Consider the following 21697-nt stretch of genomic DNA (forward strand, 5'->3'; position numbering starts at 1 on the left):
GCTTAAACGGTGCTCAAACCGGTGCTTAAAGAATGGAGAACACAAAATTGGTCCATAAACCTCTCATGTTCAGCTGGTTTTTGTAAAAAGATAACAATGTTAGCCTTTTCTGCAGCTATGGGGCATATATGGTATCACTCTTGGCTGGAAGCAGTGCTTAAACAATGGAAAAAACACAAACTTTGTCCAAAAACCTCTCATGTTTACCTGTTTTCCACTTTTTCTTTGGTCATTTTAGCCTTTTTGGCCAGGGTGAAGGGAGTATCTGCCATCAAACAAGAAGACAGCAGCATGTAGCTATGATGATGTTTGCTAGTTCACCTTACATGCATTAATGTAATAACGTGGTTAGCCTACTCAAAGTAAATTACACACGAGCAACATTAAGCTACTCACGCAGAAAAGAACGGCTGCTGCTGCCGTCATCATCTGTCATCATTTCTGCTACACTGGCAGGGCTAGGGGCCAGGACTCTCCTTTTCAGGTTCTCGGAGGATGTTGCTAACTCCGGGTCATAACAGGCACCACACCCGCAGTAGATGTGCTCGGTGTGAGGTCTCGCAGCAAGCTATCAAATGCGGCGCATTTCTCGGCTTTAAAAAAACCCGCTATGCGTCGCCAGGTGTTTCATCAGATTTGAGGTGTTACCTCCTTTGACAGTATCACAGTATCAGCTTAAAGCACTTGTTGCTGCTGAGTTTGCATATTTTGCTGTGAAGTACAGCCAGACTTTTGACCGCTTCGCCTTGGGCATTTTTAATCTGTAGCTCTGCTCTAAAAGAACGTACGTACCTGGACCCGCCTACTATCCTCGGAAACGTAAAATGATTGGCTAGAATCTAAAGTGTATCACAGCTCAGGAAAAAAAAGCACCGAAATAAAGCACCGAAATGTGCGCTGCTTTTCGGTCTGGTTACTACCGTTTATGTCAGATGGCACCGGATACCGGTACCCATCCCTATATATGAACATTGTACACACACACACACACACACACACAAATATACATACATATAGGACATTGTTCTTTTTTTGTATCTGTTGATCTGTTGAGCTGGACCAGTGTCTGTTATAAAACTATTGACAGCCTTTGACAATCAAGCAGTTCTGGCAAAGTTCTGGCAAAGATTGTTCAAATAATTAAATAATAGAATACATATTAAATGAGGTAAAATATTAACTCAGTTGAGGATTTCACTCGGATAGTCCAGGCTTATTGTGGCTTTAAAAGGACGAGGGAGGGAGTCTTCAGCTATCAGGCTGGGCTGGCTTACACTTTTACAAGACACCTGAGGTGAACCTTTGTAGAGCCTGTGATGTGTCAAAGGACAGCTAACAGAGAGATAATGTGGACAAAACAAAATCAATTCATATTACTGAAGTTATTAGCCGAGTCCAGTACATACACAGTGAATCACTGATATCCTGCCACTTTAAGAGTAAAAGAAAAAGAATTTAATGGTTCCAGTATGATCTGTGTAACACTGATAGAACTCTTTTTAATGGGATGTTTTGGAAACATCAGATAAGCCCAACCATCCCGAAGAGGGTATGACTGAGGGGACAGAGAATAGTCTTAACAGGGTTAACAGCGCTCCATACTGTACATAAATGCCACTTGTTTTTCAAAGTATCCAACTGCTGACCTCTGTATATTTGATTTGATTTATACACACACACACACACACACACACACACACATATGTATATATACATACTGGGGAGTCTGCGACTGGGGAGAGTGCCCGCCCTATGGAAGACATCCTGCATCGTCCCGGTCCCCAAAAAGAACCGGCCCAATGAGCTGAATGACTTCCGACCGGTGGCACTGACGTCACATCTTATGAAGACTCTAGAGCGGCTCTTCCTCAACCTCCTCCGACCACAGGTACAACATGCCCAGGACCCACTACAATTTGCATACAAGGCAGGTGTCGGAGTGGAGGATGCCATCCTGTACCTCCTACACAGAGCCCACTCACACCTGGATGGGGGAAAAGGCACGGTCAGGATCCTGTTTCTTGACTTTTCCAGTGCCTTTAATACCATCCGGCCCTGTATGCTTCAGGAAAAACTGAACAGGATGGAGGTGGACCCCTGCCTGGTGGCTTGGATCTCCGACTACCTCACCGACAGACCACAGTACGTCAGGCTGAAGGACATCACGTCTGACACAGTGGTCAGCAGCACAGGAGCACCACAGGGAACTGTGCTGTCCCCTCTTCTCTTCACCCTGTACACCTCTGACTTCTGCTACAACTCTGAATTATGCCACATTCAGAAGTTTGCAGACGACACAGCCATCATGGGGTGTATCTGGGATGATCAGGAAGAGGAGTACAGAAGTCTGGTGAGGAACTTTGTCGCATGGAGTCACACAAACCACCTGCAACTCAACACCTCAAAGACTAAGGAACTGGTTGTGGACTTCGGGAGGTCTAGAGCAGGTCCACTGCCGGTTCAGATAGAGGGGGAGGAGGTGGAGGTGGTCAACAAGTACAAGTACCTCGGGCTGTGGGTGGACAATAAACTGGACTGGTCATGCAACACAGAGTACCTGTATAAAAAAGCCCAAAGCCGACTGTACTTCCTCAGGAGGCTGAGGTCTTTTAACATCTGCAGGAAGCTCCTGAGGATGTTTTACCAGTCGGTGGTTGCTGGAGTACTTTTCTATGCTGTGGTGTGCTGGGGGAGCAGCACAGCAAAGAAGGACTCATCCAGGCTGGAGAAACTGATCAGGAGGGCTAGCTCTGTGGTCGGCATGAAGCTGGACACTCTGGTGACAGTGGCAGAGAAAAGGACATTAAAGAAACTGATGGACATTATGGACAATGCCAGGCATCCTCTGCACACGGCCATTAACAACCAGAAGAGTCTGTTCAGTGACAGGTTGCTTCTCCCAAAGACAAGAACTAACAGACTTAAAAACTCCTTTGTCCCACACGCCATCAGACTGTTTAACTCCTCTCTGGAGGGGAGAGGGAGGGGAAACAGGAGGACAAAGGAGGGAACAACTAAGCTGTAGTGCCTCTTCACCTCACTGTACAATACCTTTGTGCAATACTTTTGTAAATAGTCAACGGTGCAATAGACTCAATACTTGAAATGTGCAATTCACTTGTATTTTTATTTTTATTCCTATTTATTCTATTTATCCCCTTCGTATATTTTATTTATATTGTCTCTGTATTTATATATATGTGTGTGTGTATAACTCTGTAACTTCTGTCGTTGCTGTGCTTTTTTGGAAATCGAATTTCCCAGAGGAACCCACCCGAGGGATTAATAAAGTTCTATCTTATCTTATCTTATCTTATATTCAGTATGCATATTATATTTATTCTTATAATTTTCAAATTCCCATCCTTATATTTTGCTTGTTCTTATGTTGTTGCATTTTGCACACCTCTGTTACTTGTGAAGCTCGCACACAAGAATTTCACTGGCATGTGCTGTACCAGTGTACCTGAACATGTGATGTGACAATAGAAGTGATTTGATTTGATTTAAATTACATTATTTATGTCGAGTGTAAAAATATAACATGCAGGCAATTGACATTTAGAATATATCTGCATAATTTAGCCTGTCAAGACACATAGCCTATATTTTGCATCCGAGATCTGAATTGTAGACTGTTATGGATGATGATGATGATGATGATGATGAAATTTGTACATGAAATCCTTGGATCCTTGTTTTGTCCTGCTTGTTCTTGCTGTAGATGACTGTCCCTCTCTATGTCACGGACACTAGGTTTTGTTTTAAGGTTTGTGTTTCTTTTTGTGATTCTTCTGTTATTGTGCTTTGAGTTGCTATTTTTTTTCTTGCAGATATTCACGGTTGGTTTCTTTGCGTATATCCTCAGGCTATCCCTGGTTTTAGTTTTGCTGTCTATTTTAGTTCTCGGTTATAGTTTGCTTATATTCCCTGATTCTGTTTGTTCTGGTTCCCCCATGTTTCCTGTATCTTGCTATCTTTGTAAAATGTTATTTGTTTCCTGTTTTACTTTGGTAGTGTTTGTCTCACATGTTTAGTAATCAGTTGTATTTCCCCTAGTCTTTTTTCCATGATTGTTGATACCTGTGTGTTCTCCATAGTTGTATTCATTTCCCTTAAGTGGCTCTTGCTTAAAAGACGCCCTCTAATCTGTTTTATTGGTGGATTAGTCATCTGTCATGGTGTGTTGCCAGTAAGTTTTTTGATCACATGACTCTTCTGGATTCCACGGCTTTAGCTTCCTGTTGGACTATGTTATCTTCAAAACCTTCACTTAAGTTTTCCTTTAAATCTGTCTGTTGAAGACAGCATTTGGGGGTCCTCCTCCTCATTTCATGACACCCTGAATCTGGTTGTTCTTCCTGTTAAATAGGGGCCCTTCCTTCCTACTCTCGCCAGATACTTGCTCATCGAGGATCATCAGATTATTGAATTAAATTAAATTACATTTTATTTATATAGTGCCAAATCACAACAGTCACCTCAAGGCGCTTAAGGAGTTCTCTTTCTAATATTTCTGTATATCTTCTCTCTAATCTTGAGAGCTTAAAAAATGCAACTGGATGTCTTTAGGTTTTTGAAGATGTGTTATCTCTTTTTCAAGAAGCTTCTTCAGTTCTACAACAGCTGGTGGAGAGTCACAGTTTATTAAACCCCCGGTGTGGGCTGTCTTGAGGGTCATCAACCCACTAGTCATCATATGATTCTTCAGATGAGCCAAGATGTAAAAAAGGTGTGGGTCATTCCTGTCATTGGGGCAGATAGTCTTATGTTGGAGAAAGCCTTAAAAAAATGGGGTTTTCAGTATCAGGATACACGTTTTTGCTTTTCTGTGATTTCTTTTGCCAACATGATGACTCATACCTGCTTAGTCCTGCAGAAACAAGTACAAAATTATCAGAGGCCCAAGATAAGGAAGAGTGGATGAAAAATAATGTGCCAAAAAGATCTCCAAAAATTTCCAAGGCGAGATTTATCAAAGGTCAAACGTTGTTCTCTAGAGTCCTTTATGCTGATCATAGACATAGTCCCTTTATTGCACAATGATTTACAGTTTGCCCATAGTCTAGAACAGGGGTGGGCAACTCCAGCCCTCAAGTGCCGGAGTCCTGCAGGTTTTAGATCTCACCCTGGGTCAACACACCTGAATCAAATGATTAGTTCATTACCAGGCCTCTGGAGAACTTCAAGACATGTTGAGGAGGTCATTTAGCAATTTAGATCAGCTGTGTTGGATCAAGGACACAACTAAAACCTGCAGGACACTGGCCCTCGAGGCCTGGAGTTGCCCACCCCCGGTCTACAAGGTCTTCCAAAGGGATTTCCAGCTTAGTTTAATAATGACTTTTGGAAACCCCTCTTTGACGTGAGAACAAAGACGAGCAAACTGGTCATGGAGCCTATCACAGCTGTCTTAGGGCAACAGGTAACCAGTCTGTTGTATGGCTAACACATAGAGACAGACAACCATTTATACCTATGGGCAATTTAGAATCGACAATGAACCTAACAGCACTAACTGCATGTCTTTGGGAGGAAGCCAGAGTACCCAGAGAGAAACATGGGAAGAACATGAAAACTCCACACAGAGAGAGCCTGGCTTGATTGTGGACTTGAACTCAACCGTGCTAATCAATGTGCCAAAATACTGCCTGAAAAAAATATGATTATATTGGCAAATTAATGGGAAGAAATGGAATATCAAACAGAATGAATGCAATGAAAATGTATCAATTAATGTACATTTATTTGCATTAATCAAGTATTTCTTCAAAAAAGTTTTAGGCACACCGTGTATTTGACTTAATTTTTTTTTTCATATCTTGCAAAAATATATCAAACCACCAATCAGTGCCTCATTTATGAGAAGCTTATGAGCTGAAATACAACCAGAAATCATGCGTTTGTCTTACCTCAAAGGGTTTCATATGGGTCCGCACTCAGTCAGGGAATTCCCTGTTAAAGTTTCATTTTGAGCAGCATAAATAGCCGGTACAGGGACAAAACGAAAGTGTTGACTACACAGCAGTGAAGCAAAGATGATGTCCCTCCTCCTGATTGTTTTTTGTTTATTCAAAGGTAAGTCTCTCTAAACGCAGCTCCTTTATATTATTTGCTATTATTATATTAATCATAATAATATGATACAGAATTTTACAACCCTGCCTTTTTATGGTTTTATGATCCAGATCATCCAGATCCAGACTTTTAATATGCAGAGGGAAATGTATTATTATGTATTATACCATTTAAAGAGTTGTACCAGGATTTTAAAGTAAAAATGCAAAAAAAAAAAAAAAATTGTGCGAGTTGTATTTTGGTGAAATGTGCAGTTTATATAGGAGATTAACTGTCAGGTCTGTTCCTTTTTACTGTGCTGCATTACTGAGTAGCATAAAAGCTTTTTTTCCTATCGAATCTGCACTTACTTTCATTCAGCTTCCAGTATTTCAGCCTCGGCTTCAGTCAGTGTACACGGAGACACAACAGCTGAGTACGGCAGTGATGCGCACTACAGGTGCGCGCTGTCAAACTCCACAGGTGCGCTTGTTTGTTTTTTAAATTATTATTATTATGAATTCTATTATTTAGTTGTTGTCCTCGCCCAGATCCTAATCTCTGAGCTGCTGATTTTATCCAGAACATTAGTTAAATATTAACACACTCTATGCAGGGTGCTTACTGGATTACCTTTTGGCTTTTACCGGCAGGTGTGCTGCAGGTTACTTGGCAAAGGTTCGTCAAGGGGACAGTGGAGGACATGGCAACATACAGCGAGCGCTTTGGAATAGAAGTAAAAACGCCCTACCGTGGAAAAGTGCTCGTTACGAAAGAGTCTTTCAGCCCTTCGGCGATCAAACTGACGAATCTCACATGGGAGGATGAGAGTTGTTTATTCTGCGCCTTTAACACCTTTCCTGGCGGCTCAAAAGGAAGCCAGATTTGCCTCAAAGTGCAAGGTAGATTGCTGCAAACCCATTCATATGAACGGACATTATAAGTAACCTCTGAAATTGAGAGAGCCGTTATGTTAAGAAAAAAATAGAGCCAGCTTTTTTTTTCTTTTTCTTTTTTGTTAAAGAGAGGAAAAAATCCTGACCTTTATTATTACTGTTACTTGTGACATTAAGCTGGCTGCAGTTCTCAAACTGATCAATATTTAATTTGTCCGTAAAGGGATATCAAAGGTGAACACAATGCACCACGCAAAGCAAGATGGAGAAGTTGTGTTTAGCTGCTCCGCCACAGGCAAACCAGCTCCCACCATAGAGTGGAACCTTTCAGATGGAGCCACAATCGCAGAAGAACCACAGACAGTGACAGTAAAAAACAGCGACCACACGTTCAACACCAGCAGCAACATAACTGTGAAAGTACCTCCCGGTTGGAGTGGACACGCGGCGTGTGTGCTGAACCGTGGGAAAATTGGAGAGAGGGAAGAGAGGATCGCTTTCTCCTCCTCTGCATCGGCGGACGGGGATGACCAGAGAAGTATGCACGAGTCATTTTATGTAACCGCATTTATGTATAACACTGGCGTAATGCTTGGAAACAAATATTCCTAATAAATGAACACGCGCTGGGAGTTCATTCTAATCATCTAATTCAAGCGTAGGTGGAGTTTACAGGGAAAAAGACTTCCATGAAACTATTACTAAATATCTAACTATCGGGAAGTGAAGAGTGAAATTATGAGACAGAGTTTTGAGTGACACCTTAGCTGCGGTTGTTTAGAAAATGATGCAGGTAGGAAGTCCCTGTGGTGATCTGGTCCCAGCTTCCTGGAACGTTCCCAGCAGAGTGCGCACTGACTGAAAGTGATGTCACTCCTGCACCACAGCCTGCCCAGAGTGTGATATTTGGATGCAAATCTTGCTTAAACAGGTTTTGTGTTCTATTTGGTGCTAATCAAACTAAAACATAGACTCCTGTTTGTGATTAAGAGCTAACAGGAAAATTCAGGCTCACTAAACTGCGTCGTTTTTGTTTGTTTGTTTGTTCCTTTTTTCACTTATCAGGAACGCAGGAATTCCCCGAAATTCCAAGTCATGTTAAATCCATTTCCTGATGACTTGGGACAAACTGCGTGACAATGAAGCAGTCAAGGAGTGTCGCACTAGAAAGATAACAAACAAAAGTGACTAAGAGCAGACTGAGTGAATGCTATGCTGTGAGTCAGCTGATGCTTTCAGTACGGCGATGACGCCAGTTTCGCTTCTGGCGAGTTAAAAAAAAAAACCCACGTCACGATACAGTGAGCGGTGCTGATGAGCTGTAGCTCTCTGGGGAGGTCATCTGACGGATGATGGACATTAGTTGTTTGGCTTTAACAGTAAATGTGTGACCATGTAAATCCCCCCTCCCCCCTTTCCTCTTTCAGAGAAGCGTCAGTCATTTTGTTTCTGGAACAAACTAACCAGGTGCTCTTTCTCTCCCGGGACAGGACCGTCTCCGTCAGCGATCGCACTGATCTGCATCACTATAATTGTTTGCTGTATAGCTGTTGCAGTGTATGTGATTAAAAGGTGAGTTTTTAGTGCTGTTTTATAGCATCTTAGGCAGTTACTTAACAGATGAGCCAGCTGATAAACTGTTTTCTTTTTATTTTCTCTTTCTTTCTAGGAGTTCTAGGAAGCACAACCAGAGAGAAGGATCATGTTCCATGCATGCATAACCAATGTTAGACTTTCTAGCTGCCTTTTGCGATGCAAGCATTACAAACCCCTTTCCTTTGTGAATTAAGGTCAAGCATTGGCAGGTAGCTTCAAACTTTCACATGCGTGGACCTGTCCATTGACATTTCTTATGAACGGCGCTACTCAGCACTTTAATGTCATGGAGCTTTGAGCAAAACATGTTTCATCCGACTCTGAATGTAAAAAAATTAAAATACACAAATATCATGGAGAAGAAGCGGTGCAAAGCCACAAGGATGTGATAGGAATATAGCTTTCGTTTTTTCTGAATTGCATGCAGAACATTTAAGCAGTAAGTGTGTGTGTGTGTGTGTGTGTGTGTGTGTGTGTGTGTGTGTGTGTGTGTGTGTGTGTGTGTGTGTGTGTGTGTGTGTGTGTGTGTGTGTGTGTGTGGAAGTAAGGAAATACCCCGTAGGCGGTATTACACTGGGGCTGTGCTGCCATCTAGTGGTCCTATCAGGGAATACAGTGAAGCGCAGACGGATGCAGGGTCCACATGGCTCACATGAGGCAACTCAAGGAAACGTTCCTAGCAAATCTGAACAAATACCTCAACAAAATAATTTCTATGTTTAAATGTTATGTAGTAAATGTGTACTTTCAGTTTGGCACTTTTCTGGCAGTTTGCACTCCAGTGTTTGTACTATTATTAAATATTATTTTAAGTAATACAGTGCAGTCAGTATGCAAATGTGCTGGCATTGAGCTTAAATGCATTTAATTTACATTTAAGCTAGATGCCAGCTTTAGCTGTGGTGAAATGAATGTGAGTTAGTCCCAGTCTTTATTATGTGTTATTAACCTGTGGTGTGGTTATCCTAAATGTTTGCACTGATGTATCTTTAATAATTTATTTTCAAATATTATTTATTGTTGAACTAATTAAATGTGTCTAAACCGTGTGTCTGATTTCATTTGTACAATATTTCTTTCATTTTTCTTTTCTTTTCTTTTTTTCTTTTTTTGCTTGAAAGGGCTCTGGTTGGCTGAAAATATACTGTAATTTATGACATACAGCTTCTTTGGGATCCTTGTGATAAACCTACAATTTGCAAACCAAAACAAGGATTTTTCTTTTTCTTTACTTACCTGTCATAAAGACTTTCAGTCCAGGTTAAACATAATTTGTTGAAACACATACAGATCTAGAAAGGAAACATGTTTGTGTTAACACCATTAACACAAAAACTGATCATTATGATTAGAAGTAACTGTAGTAGCCGTAGTAATAATGATAGTAGTGGCAGAATCCTCCCTTAGTTACGCTGCAATGGCTCTAGGCTGCTGGGGGCTTCCCATGATGCACTGAGTGTTTCTTCTTTTCCCCTATTTATGTGTTTATACACCTCTCTGCATTTAATCATTAGTAATTATTAATCCCTGGCTCTCTTGCACAGTGTGTCTTTTGTCTTGTCTCCCTCATCTCACTCCCAACCGGTCACAGCAGGTGGCTGTCCCTCCCTGAGCCTGGTTCTGCCAGCAGTTCCTGTTAAAAGGGAGTTTTTATTGCTCACTGTTGACAAGTACTTGGTCAAAGCGGTCATATGAATGTTGGGTTTTTTCTTTAAACTGAGTTGAGTAATAGTAGAAGTATTTAGTCAATCATATAGTACTTTGGGTGAACTATACCACTAAAATGGAAGGGGAAAACCAGACTGACACATATTTTAAACTGGGAATAAGACTGTGCTTGTTAAATATAGCCTTTGTTTATTGTATAATAATATTCACATATTATCTTTTTGTCTTAGGGTTTTTACTCAGTTGTTAGTTTATGTGTTTCCATGGTGACCTGATGAACAATTTCAACACGTTCTCACTCCCAACTCGTCAAACGTGTGACGCATGGTCAGGCTCCCTCTGCTGCACTTATGGACGCGCAGGGTACCCCTCTCGCGTCGGGAATTGACGTGAAGGGTCCTCCGATTGAAGAGATTGCCGGGAAGTGCCTGTTGTCGGTATATTTAGACATTTTCCAAATCACATTGTAGTGACGTATACAGAACACAATAAATTATATAATGTAAACAACTACCTGAAAAACAGGTAGAACGATACTTTTGTATGGTTTATTGCATTTATGGATGGAGTGATGTATGCTGGGTAATGGCACAGCTAGCTACTGGGTGACTTTATTCACCCGCTTCGGCTGTTATCAGTCCATACATTAGCGTTATTAGCACAAACCAGTCCCATAGATATGGGCCATCTCCTGCTAGATTGTTCAGAAGGTTGTTCTCATCCATCCAGATGGAGGATCACTAACAGGAGCGTGGGAAGACTCCAGAATCCACTCTGGCTGGAATCCGGTGGATATGCAGTGTGTACAGGTAAGACCATTTAAACGGACAGCATTTATAGAATGACTATTAAAAGTCAGCGAGTGTCAGTAATGTTAATGTGGTTATGTTAGTAATACACCGAGTGCTAATATAACAGCTTTAAGATGCATTTGTAGATGTTATTACGTGTTTTACCGTCTTTATGGTGCTAGCTTAAAGTTACGGTGTAAACGTTAGCTTATATTGGAGGAAAGCTGTTACTGGTTAAACGATGTTAGCACAGAAATATTAGCTTCTGTCATGACTGATGAAGTTGCTGGTTAATAAAGTTTTCAGTAAAGTGTTTAATCGCAGCCACAGATTGACAGCAAATATCTCGGTTAGCTTCAGTGCATCTATAATAAATATGTGCAAGTTTCAGTGCTTCGTTTAAACTGTATGATACTTATACTGACCCAGGGTCAGTGTAAAATACAATCCTAGCTGTGTGAACAAAGCCTGGCTCCTTTAATCCTGCATGACAAACCTCAGGATGCAGGTTATTATTACTCTTTCCTGCTGGCACACCTGTCACACCTGAGAGTCAGCTAGAAACTTACAGTGACGTGGACATCATGCAAAGACTGCCAGACTCTGTAATACTGCAAATGATCAGTGACTCAGGTTAACACTAAACTTTAAACGGCACCTCTGTGTCTCTGTGTGCTGAACATCTAGGATTGAGTCAGGCTGCATCAGCTGAAGCTGTTATTTGTATATATCAGTATTTTTTATTCAGGTGTGGGGAAAATACGTAAGACTGCAGTGAAGCGATGCACCAGATTAATCCCTGGCCAAAGGTATCGTACTTAAATCAGAATACTGATCCAGCCACATCAGCCTTTTGTGAGGTCTGTTTAAAGTAGACTAAAAGTGAACTGCAGGTTCCTGAGAGGTGGACTGTGAGCACAGAAACACATGTTCATACATACAGCTGCAGCAAACTTACATTAATTTTAAATAGATTTGTTACTCTGATGGCTGTCTCTGTGTTAGTCCTCTGACAGACTGGTGACCTGTCCAGGTGTGCTCTACCTGTGACTACTGGGACAGGCTCTAGCCTCTGTAATAGAAATGTTCTGTTATTCTCATTTTAAGTATTTAAGTGCTTATGCATATGCTTAGTTGTGACACTGTTATAGACTGTTCAGTGAAAGTTTCTAAAACTAGATGAACTTACTTCAGCGTCAGCAGTTTGAGAAAACAACTCCCTTTACAGGTGCTGATAAGGCCAAGGGCACAAAACAGCTTAACCATTGATCCGTTGAAGTGTGGTAGGATCAGTTTGTAACTTCCTCCCTCTTCCTTGGAATGCATAAAGGAGGAGGAGCACAACTTCTGTGGCAGCGCTGACATGACTGAACTGTGATGTTTGATGTGTGTTGGCGCAGTAATAAATAGCTGGATCACAGCTCTTTCTGTGTTGCAGACTTTATTTCAAAAATTCCACGACCCCCCCCCCCCCCCCCCCCCCCCCCCCCACCCTCCCACTGTGAACCTGAATTGAATATTCAGAAGACATTTGTTTAAATAGTTCTACAAATCTGAGCTGTCGGTGTGTCCTTGGATTGTGTGGTAATAATATTAGAGCCTGCAATCTTTCTTACTGAATCTCTACTATGAGTCATGTTACTTGAGATTAATTCTATGTTTACCTGTCAGCCTGGACGAATGTGCTGTGTGAAGGAAATTAAATTAAATCAGATCTGAACTGCGTACATTTGAGGAACCTGGTCATATTTAATTGAAATATGAACCAGTGATTTTTTTGATTGCTGATTCCAAGATAGTCTTTGTGGAAATCCTGTTTGGCTTTTTGTCATTTTAATTCTCTTCTCTGTTTTCCAGAACAGTTCTCCACAGTCGCTGTCCACATGGGTCAGTGGGACCAAGAAGCACTCTGCTAATGTGGGACTCTGACCAGCAACATCCAGCAAGACCCAGACAGCGTTTTCTATCTCCCAGCTGGAGTTTTTTGTTTGTCTGTGACTGGAGAGTCAGATTTTTGTTGAGCTTCACACTTGCAGAGGTAAGTCAGTTTGCAGAGATCCCTCCCACCCTGGCTTTTATGTGCTAGATTTCTTATCTGAAACGGTAATATTTCAGTGACTGCTGCTTCTACACTCTACTGATCCCTGATGGGAGAATCATCAATTTTGCCAACAAAGAAGCCTGGTGGATGTTTGTTTACAGTCTGATGATGGGACATCATGCTCTGCATCTTCAAAGTTTGCCTCCTCATTATTATTCATACCCAGTAATGTGAAGTATGCTCATATCTACTATAACTGAACCAACCTGGTGCTCTTCATTTATGGAGGCTGTTGAGTCTGAATGTTGGATGTTGTGTATCTCGTGTTCTCTGGGCTTTGTTGTCCTCAGTCTTTTTGCAGGATCAGAAAACAAAACCAGGAGGCGCGTAAATGTTTCTTTTCCATGATTTTTCTTCAAATGTTTCTTCTGGATGATGATAAGACTGTGACACAGGATGCCACCTTTGGTCTTGTGATGAAGCAAAGCTCAGGAAGAAGTGTGATTAAATGGTACCCACATGTGTGCTGCTGAGAAGGATGTACAGGGGCACCTGCAGCCAAATCCAAGCTTCAGGTTAGTTGTAGTTGCAGAACGCTATAGACTGAGACAGCTGAGGCATCAAATGTTTGATTAAACGGATGAAAAAGAGAAGTTTCTTCCCTATAATTATCACTTCTTAAAATCTGTAGCAACTTCAAGTCTGTCAGCGTGCTGAGCATGCTCAGAATGTGACAATATATTTTTGTTCAATATTTAATTTCTTTCAGTTGCAATTGTTAAATGAAAAAAAATATATATATATATATATTCTTATAATTTAGCAAACTAATTTATCAAAAAAAATATACATATATCTGTATTAGTTTTAATAAATTAATTTGACAGCTGTATTGAAAATACCATATTGTATTCATACAGAATCAGTTTGGTATCATTGTTTGTCTTTTCACTGATTGTTGAAACTAAGAGTTGCTTTGATCTGTTTAGATCTAAAGTATCCAAAGTTGAGCTCTGATGTTTCTTCACCCTTGTGTGTATGATATGTGATTCCTACATGCTGGCAGAGCAGAGCAGCAGTTTGTGCTCACAGATGGTGACGGTGTGGAGAGACGGTGGTGTTTCCTCAGAAGAACCAGCAGAGTCACTCGCTGACTGATGCTCGTCTGCACTGCACAGAGGAAATCAACTGACCGAGGTTTGTCCAGTGACGTGTTATGAATGTATATTTGTTTTATGCTTACAGTTATGTTTTTCTTGACAGAGGCTCTGCAGAGGTTAGACAAAGCAGAGAAAACATGTGCTTTACATTTTACTGTGATTTATTGAGATATTTGTTGCCTGATGTTCAGCAGGAATGGAGAAATAGAATCAAAGGAAGATGTTTTTGCTGTTTTTGTAATGATGTAAGTAAATCTTCAATATTATTTATTTGCTTGGTTATATTAGGAGTGTTTCTGAGTGAGGGAGAGAGGAGTCATCATCCAGGTAAAGTGACGTGGATCAGTGGATACACTTGTCTCCCCTTTAAAGGAGACACTCTTAGAGAGAGACGATTAGAGTCATCCTTAAATGTTAGTGCTTTCAAATACACAAACATTTTTAAAGGACAAAAATGAACATCCAACTTTGACTGTAATACAAAATAAATCTTTGCATGTGTGTTTTCAAACTCTCAGATGGGCAGCATATCAGTCTTGGACTGTCTAACCTGCCGGAGCAGCACTGAATGACCACCACACATGAGCATGTTCCTGCAACATTCAGCATCTGATCCTTCATCTGTGTGCTGCTGCTTTTGGTAAGTAGAGTTACCCAACTACAGTAACTCTAAACACATGCCATCCATTTCTAACGGCCTGGTTACTTCCTGTCAGTTACTTTAGAAACCAAGTGGTCACCTGACCTAACACTGTTTCTTCTTCTTCCCCTTAATGTTCAAGTGTCACGTGTCAAACAGCTGGAGAGGAAACTACACCAGTGTACTGGGATGTTTCACCAACACGTGTCAGATGCTGTTCCTTCATGGTGACATCACCAGAGACAGCCCCACCCACCTCAGGACCTCGCCATTGATCATGATGATTATAATGATGACAGCGAGCGGAACTAAGACTGTAAAAATCCACGACCAGAATGTTTCTTTCTAATTATTAATGAATACTGAGAGCCTCTTTCTGTGTTTTGTCTGTTTTGTTTTTTTTTACCTCATTTGTTACTATCACAATGTTGATCTTTTTTCCAATATTCCTTCTCTTATACAACAAACTGTGATCAAAGCTACTTATGTTCACAGCATGTAATAATACTGACAGTCCAGGGCACTGTGGTCTGTTGAGCTAGGGTTAGGGTTAGCAATTCAGACATATGTAATCAATATTAAACGTCTCTGACGTGGGCCACTGTCTGCAGTGTTGGGAAATCCATACCAGGCTGGAACGAGTCAAGGTAGGTGAGCATCCACGAGAAGACACAGCAGATGCATCCTACTAATACTGACAGGACCAGGAGACTCCAGAAACCGAGCATGTTCTCTTCAGTGCCATCCTCGCCTGTCACCCTCTCTGCCCGCAGCTCTTTGAGTATGGGGTAGATAAGGGCGCAGAGAAACCCTTATTACTAATTCGTATTATAATTCAATTTTCATGAAATATTCATATTCAGTATCGGTCCTTTTATATTATAACCACGTATCCACCCAGGCTCATGGTGGGGCAGGGCTCTGTCCTGGGATGCTTGAGTGAAAGGTAATGTACACCCTGATGAGGTATCCAGTCTGTCAGAATTGTTTTCAATATTTGGTTCAAAAACATGAGTGACAACAAAAATCCAACTAGGATTCTTGCATATGATGAATGAAGTCTGTCTTTGACTGTATTGTCCAGCTGATCCATCAAACCCCCAGCAGGTGAACCTTATTCATGACATAACACGGCAACAATGTAAAAAATGAAACAGCAACAGTCTAAATGTAAAGTGCATTCTAAAGTCCTCTTCAATAAATCATATGCAAAGAGTCATTCAGGACTGTAAAACGTGAACTACAGAACCCAGAGTCTTCATCATTAAATCTCTGGTTGCTTCATTTTTCTATCCTATATCAGATACTTTAAGGTTAGGTTAGGTAAACTTGCATTCTCATGGTGAGGCAAATGCTTTATGTGTGTGTGTGCGTGTCATGAACGGCTATAAAAGGCCTATAATTAAAGAACAAAGTGGGGTTTGAGTTCGAGTTGCGGCAGACTGTCACTACTTGTAAATGGAACGCAGCCTTCCTGCGGCGGACAGCTAATAACAGGAATCGGACGCGGTCCAGCCAAGTCCACAGCAACCACCATAGCAACCGCCTAGCATGACCTTAAAAACATATTCTGTCTTCATAACTATCAAAAACATGAAATGATTTGCAAAGTGTTTAAGTGTTACAGCTGCAGAGAGCTATGGCGGTATCTTTGGAAGCTGTTTGCATAGCTAATAATATACGATGTAACCATGGAGACAGTCAGTCACGTGAGCTAGCCGTGCACGTTTACTACAGTGAATAAGGTGATTGTGTGCACAGCGTCCACACGCTACAGAGGGTAAAGACATTACTTCAATATTGTTTTATATTTGCCTTCTGTTGACCATCACCTCAGGTTCACCATTACAGTTTCAGCAGACAGATGCACACTGTCTAAATATGAACACACTCAAAAACTCATGTCTCAGAAATAAGCACAGCTGTTCACGTTTGTCATTAGAGTTTTATTTGTAAGAAAACTATGAACTTCATATTGTGCATCAAACAAAAGAACATTTCACAACTCTGAGTCAACAGAAATGTCTCTAATGTAGACGTGTACAGTGTAGTGTAAGCATTAAAAGATCATAAAGGAAACACTAACATTCATGTGAAACTAATTGTAATAAAAAAATGAACAGGTGGTTTATAGATTTAAAAGAAAGAATCTGAAAACAACACTTTTTTGGTCTAAGTGATCAAAGTAGAAAACAGAACTGATGTTCAAAAACAAACCGTAGCTGCACTAATATTACACATCTCCATTGTTGTGGTGAACAGACATGTTGCTTTTAAAACCACATGCAGTGTGTGACCGTGACTGTTCACTGAGACCATGAACGCCACTTCGCTGAAGCCTTCGCCTTCTTCTTCTTCTTCTTCTAAATTGGAAGCAGAAGGAGCACGAGCTGCTTTGATCTACTGAAAGGAAAAAGCAGAACATCTGAGCTGAAACCAGTCAGCTGAAATCATTAAGACAGGAACAAATTCAATGCAGTGTCTCAGGTGGCTTAGCCTGTTACAACTGTTGATACAAGCTAAATACGGTTAACACACAGTGTCAGGGAGCTCCAGTGTGGGAACTAGTGGCTTTAGGTTTGTAGTCATTTAACTTTCATCCATTCATTCATTTAATTCAGGAGGAAGAAATGCCAGGTTGATGCAGGCTGGTTACATGCATTTGGTCCCATGCTGTCTTTAACTAAATGACTTGGTTCACTTTATGGCTGGGCTGTATGTGGGGTTATATCATGTTATTTGGGCAGGAGTACCTGTCCCCTGTTAGACTTAGAAAGTTTCTCCATAAGTAGAGTTTCTAACTCTTCTAGCACATCTGTGGCTGACAGCTTTTTGGTGGCTCTTTTTACCCCACACTGGTTGTGAGTGTGTAAATAGCCCCACTAGTTCTTTTGGGTTGCAGTTAACTTGGGAGGAAGAGGTAGGTCTGCCATGACTAGATGTATAACAATTATCTGGGATACATAAATTTCATAATGCATGCATGTATCTCTATAAACCTGCCTGAGGGCTGCCATTTTTTTACATTCAGTTATTTCTTTGTTGAATCTAAATAATGAATGTGTTACAGTTAAACTGACACTGATCAGTGTGAATGGCTCATTGGGACACAGAAACCTTTAAATTAAACCCTATCACCTGATATCGATTGTCAAACAATATCAAAGCTGTAAAAGCTCTTTACAGTCAGAATTTATAAAACTATGATTGTAAATTAATTCAAACAAGTGAGCTTTTCTCTTTGTGCTGAATATCAACACTGTGATTTCTTAGACTGTAAGTTTTACTTTAGCACAACCAGTTGTAGAAGCTGCCACTCCAAATGTCTTTTGATAACAAGAAAAAAATACCTTTTCAGTCCACGGCCTGAAGTTCTTCTCCGACATCTTCTGCCATCAGCTTTGTCTGCTGGTTTGAAGACAATAAACCACAAAAAAGATGATTTAGTCACTTTGTCTGCATCATGCAGCTCGAATGTGTCGTGTAACGATGTTGAATAGCCGTCGTTATCCCTCTGCTGTGTCAGCAGGATTGTACTGTACAGCATCTCATTGATATGTGAGGAATGCTAATGTAAACAGACTTACATCATTAAAACATAAAGGACAGGAGATATTTAGATATTTTTATATTTATATTACATTTTATAGCTGACGGATATTACTAAATAGATAGAATTTACTAAATAGCTGGATGAACATGAAAAATATGTCTATAATCACAAATGACCATGAGAGCCAGTAGAATTAATTCAACTGGACACTCGAAAGACGTCCTTAAATGCTCTTTAAGTGGCAGAACAAACGAACAAACACTTAATTGCTTACTTGAGATGAAATCTGCTCAGCTACTTTGAAAACAGCTTCTAACTGGTTCCTCCTGTAACAGGATGACTGCTCAGGGGTAAGGCCATCATGCAATCCAGCAACCTTTATGGTTCTGCTTTGATTCACCAGGAACTATTAGGGAAACCTTCCAGCGCCTCCTGTGAAAGACACAGGCATAAACACACAAACATTTATTAACATGTTCCACAGTCTTCCAGTTTGATTTTCTCATCCTGTGGACAACAACGTACATGGATGCAGGTTTATTGTTGACTTTTGTAAGGTTTATTTAGTGAACATATCCAGCTGCAGCTCCACTGTGATCCTGAGCTGGATAAGCACTTAAGAAAATGTGTCAATAAATGGACATACATCAACTTACTATATTTATCCAAACAGACGGGACCAATAATGCTTCACTGAGTTAGAGACTTTAATGTCTCTTCTATGTAAGAAGATCTCGTGCTGATATACCAGCAAACTTGACAACAAAGGTTTTTCAGACTACATGTAGCTGTCCTCTATGTCAGCTAACACATTTACATTCATGTCACACTTATTTCTGCTTTCCCATTTTATAATTATTACTTACATTTTGATTATAAACCTTGAGTTTGTAAATGATCAGATTACATAATTGGAATACAATGTATCCAATTCAGGGTTGCAGGAGGATGAAGCCTATCCCAGCTGATACAGGACAAAGACAGGCTGCCAGTTTATCGCAGGGCTAACACAATATGTGTAACAGAAAATCCACTTAAATGTTTGATATTTCTTATAATAATCATAATTATGACTATTATTTAAAGGTTTCTTTATAAATACATTTTGATTTTTTATAACCTCTAAAATATAAACCTGAGCTGTTTCAGATTCTGACCTCTGACCTCACTGCAGCTCCCTCTTGGAAGTACGTCTGCTTCTTGTCTTCCCCCAGTGTTGACCGCCTGCCCTTGATATCACGTACTGTACCTGAGGAACAAAACAGGACAAACACTTGCCTTCATTTAAGAAGTACATTCATACAGAGGTAATCTATGGAAACACACTAGTTCAACCTTTGGGAGGAATCATTTCCTGTGAAACATTTCTGTAAATGAACATCATGTGGAGAATGAATGAAATGAGTTCTTCAGGTGACTCAGCAGTCCCACACTGACAAATGAAATCTAGTTAAACTATTAAGCATATTTGCTCTTCTGAAATCTGTGTTAAACAACAACAAACATAAATTAGTAACAAAAATACAGCTGAGTAGAGGCTTTACAAACCACCAGCAGCCATAATGCTAAATTTTAATCTTCAAATGTTTCTGAGCCGTCTTCAACCTGCTTTTAACACATTAAAGTCCCACAGTCAGTGCAGCCTGACTCAATCCTAGATGTTCAGCACACAGAGACACAGAGGTGCCGTTTAAAGTTTAGTGTTAACCTGAGTCACTGATCATTTGCAGTATTACAGAGTCTGGCAGTCTTTGCATGATGTCCACGTCACTGTAAGTTTCTAGCTGACTCTCAGGTGTGACAGGTGTGCCAGCAGGAAAGAGTGATAATAACCTGCATCCTGAGGTTTGTCATGCAGGACTAAAGAAGCCAGGCTTTGTTCACACAGCTAGGATTGTATTTTACACTGACCCTGGGTCAGTATAAGTATCATACAGTTTAAACGAAGCACTGAAACTTGCACATATGTATTATAGATGCACTGAAGCTAACCGAGATATTTGCTGTCAGTCTGTGGCTGCGATTAAACACTTTACTGAAAACTTTATTAACCAGCAACTTCATCAGTCATGACAGAAGCTAATATTTCTGTGCTAACATCGTTTAACCAGTAACAGCTTTCCTCCAATATAAGCTAACGTTTACACCGTAACTTTAAGCTAGCACCATAAAGACGGTAAAACACGTAATAACATCTACAAATGCATCTTAAAGCTGTTATATTAGCACTCGGTGTATTACTAACATAACCACATTAACATTACTGACACTCGCTGACTTTTAATAGTCATTCTATAAATGCTGTCCGTTTAAATGGTCTTACCTGTACACACTGCATATCCACCGGATTCCAGCCAGAGTGGATTCTGGAGTCTTCCCACGCTCCTGTTAGTGATCCTCCATCTGGATGGATGAGAACAACCTTCTGAACAATCTAGCAGGAGATGGCCCATATCTATGGGACTGGTTTGTGCTAATAACGCTAATGTATGGACTGATAACAGCCGAAGCGGGTGAATAAAGTCACCCAGTCGCTAGCTGTGCCATTACCCAGCATACATCACTCCCTCCGTAAATGCAATAAACCATACAAAAGTATCGTTCTACCTGTTTCTCAGGTAGTTGTTTACATTATATAATTTATTGTGTTCTGTATACGTCACTACAATGTGATTTGGAAAATGTCTAAATATACCGACAACAGGCACTTCCCGGCAATCTCTTCAATCGGAGGACCCTTCACGTCAATTCCCGACGCGAGAGGGGTACCCTGCGCGTCCATAAGTGCAGCAGAGGGAGCCTGACCATGCGTCACACGTTTGACGAGTTGGGAGTGAGAACGTGTTGACAATTTACCTGAAACTGAGTTCAGTACAATTTGAATTTTTGGCGGCACAGTATGAAACTATGTTAATTCCGTTTTTATATTTTGGAGTCCTTGACAAATATGAGAAGTTGTATCTTAATAAAACAAATGTATATATGACGATATGGGAGTTAGGTATTTTAGTTATAGATGGGAAAGTTTACATTTTTTAGTGATGATCATCATGGTGAGCTGGCATGTTAGAGAGTTTAATGGTGCAACCTTGTACAGTATAAACATATATTTTCTCACCTCGTGTGGTGTAATTTGTTTAAATAGGCCTCACTCAAGGAATAGCCTGCATTAGCAGGTTAATTTTTAATTGTTAATTTCTAATGCGATTTGACCATAGTAGTAAACTTGAATGTATTACTCCGATTGGTGGTGATATATCAATAATGCGCGAATGTAGCAACAGCAAGTTCATTG

The 21697-nt window shown here is 40.5% G+C and overlaps 1 protein-coding gene and 2 long non-coding RNA genes across 16 annotated transcripts; 2 read left to right on the forward strand and 1 right to left on the reverse strand.

Moving 5' to 3' along the window:
- Positions 1 to 5244: 5244 nt before the first annotated feature.
- LOC101466542 (OX-2 membrane glycoprotein) lies at positions 5245 to 9598 on the forward strand. Its single transcript, XM_004576094.5, has 7 exons — positions 5245 to 5425; positions 5920 to 6078; positions 6439 to 6540; positions 6711 to 6959; positions 7177 to 7491; positions 8444 to 8525; positions 8623 to 9598. Exons 2-7 carry the CDS (start codon positions 6039 to 6041, stop codon positions 8672 to 8674), a joined length of 840 nt encoding a protein of 279 aa, XP_004576151.4. The 5' UTR covers positions 5245 to 5425; positions 5920 to 6038; the 3' UTR covers positions 8675 to 9598.
- Positions 9599 to 10508: 910 nt separating this feature from the next.
- On the forward strand, positions 10509 to 15238 carry LOC143412357 (uncharacterized). 12 transcript variants are annotated; one of them, XR_013096188.1, is made up of 7 exons: positions 10509 to 10654; positions 10947 to 11026; positions 12866 to 13624; positions 14116 to 14246; positions 14498 to 14622; positions 14728 to 14849; positions 14992 to 15238. It is a non-coding gene; the product is annotated as an uncharacterized LOC143412357 (long non-coding RNA). The 12 variants fall into 12 exon arrangements; XR_013096190.1 differs by lacking the exon at positions 10509 to 10654 and adding an exon at positions 11743 to 11817 and having other exon boundaries at positions 10661 to 11026; XR_013096187.1 differs by lacking the exon at positions 10509 to 10654 and adding an exon at positions 11757 to 11817 and having other exon boundaries at positions 10661 to 11026.
- Positions 15239 to 16780: 1542 nt separating this feature from the next.
- Positions 16781 to 21241, reverse strand: LOC143415788 (uncharacterized). Of its 3 annotated transcripts, XR_013096237.1 has the most exons (6): positions 21098 to 21241; positions 20726 to 20805; positions 19560 to 19651; positions 18677 to 18834; positions 18200 to 18257; positions 16781 to 17252 (listed from the first exon to the last, which is right to left on the reverse strand). It is a non-coding gene; the product is annotated as an uncharacterized LOC143415788 (long non-coding RNA). The 3 variants fall into 3 exon arrangements; XR_013096236.1 differs by lacking the exon at positions 21098 to 21241 and having other exon boundaries at positions 18200 to 18254; positions 20726 to 20997; XR_013096235.1 differs by lacking the exon at positions 21098 to 21241 and having other exon boundaries at positions 20726 to 20997.
- Between the last annotated feature and the right edge of the window lie 456 nt (positions 21242 to 21697).

This window comes from Maylandia zebra, unplaced genomic scaffold (genome assembly GCF_041146795.1).
Source record: "Maylandia zebra isolate NMK-2024a unplaced genomic scaffold, Mzebra_GT3a scaffold03, whole genome shotgun sequence".
NCBI classification, from domain to species: Eukaryota; Metazoa; Chordata; class Actinopteri; order Cichliformes; family Cichlidae; genus Maylandia; species Maylandia zebra.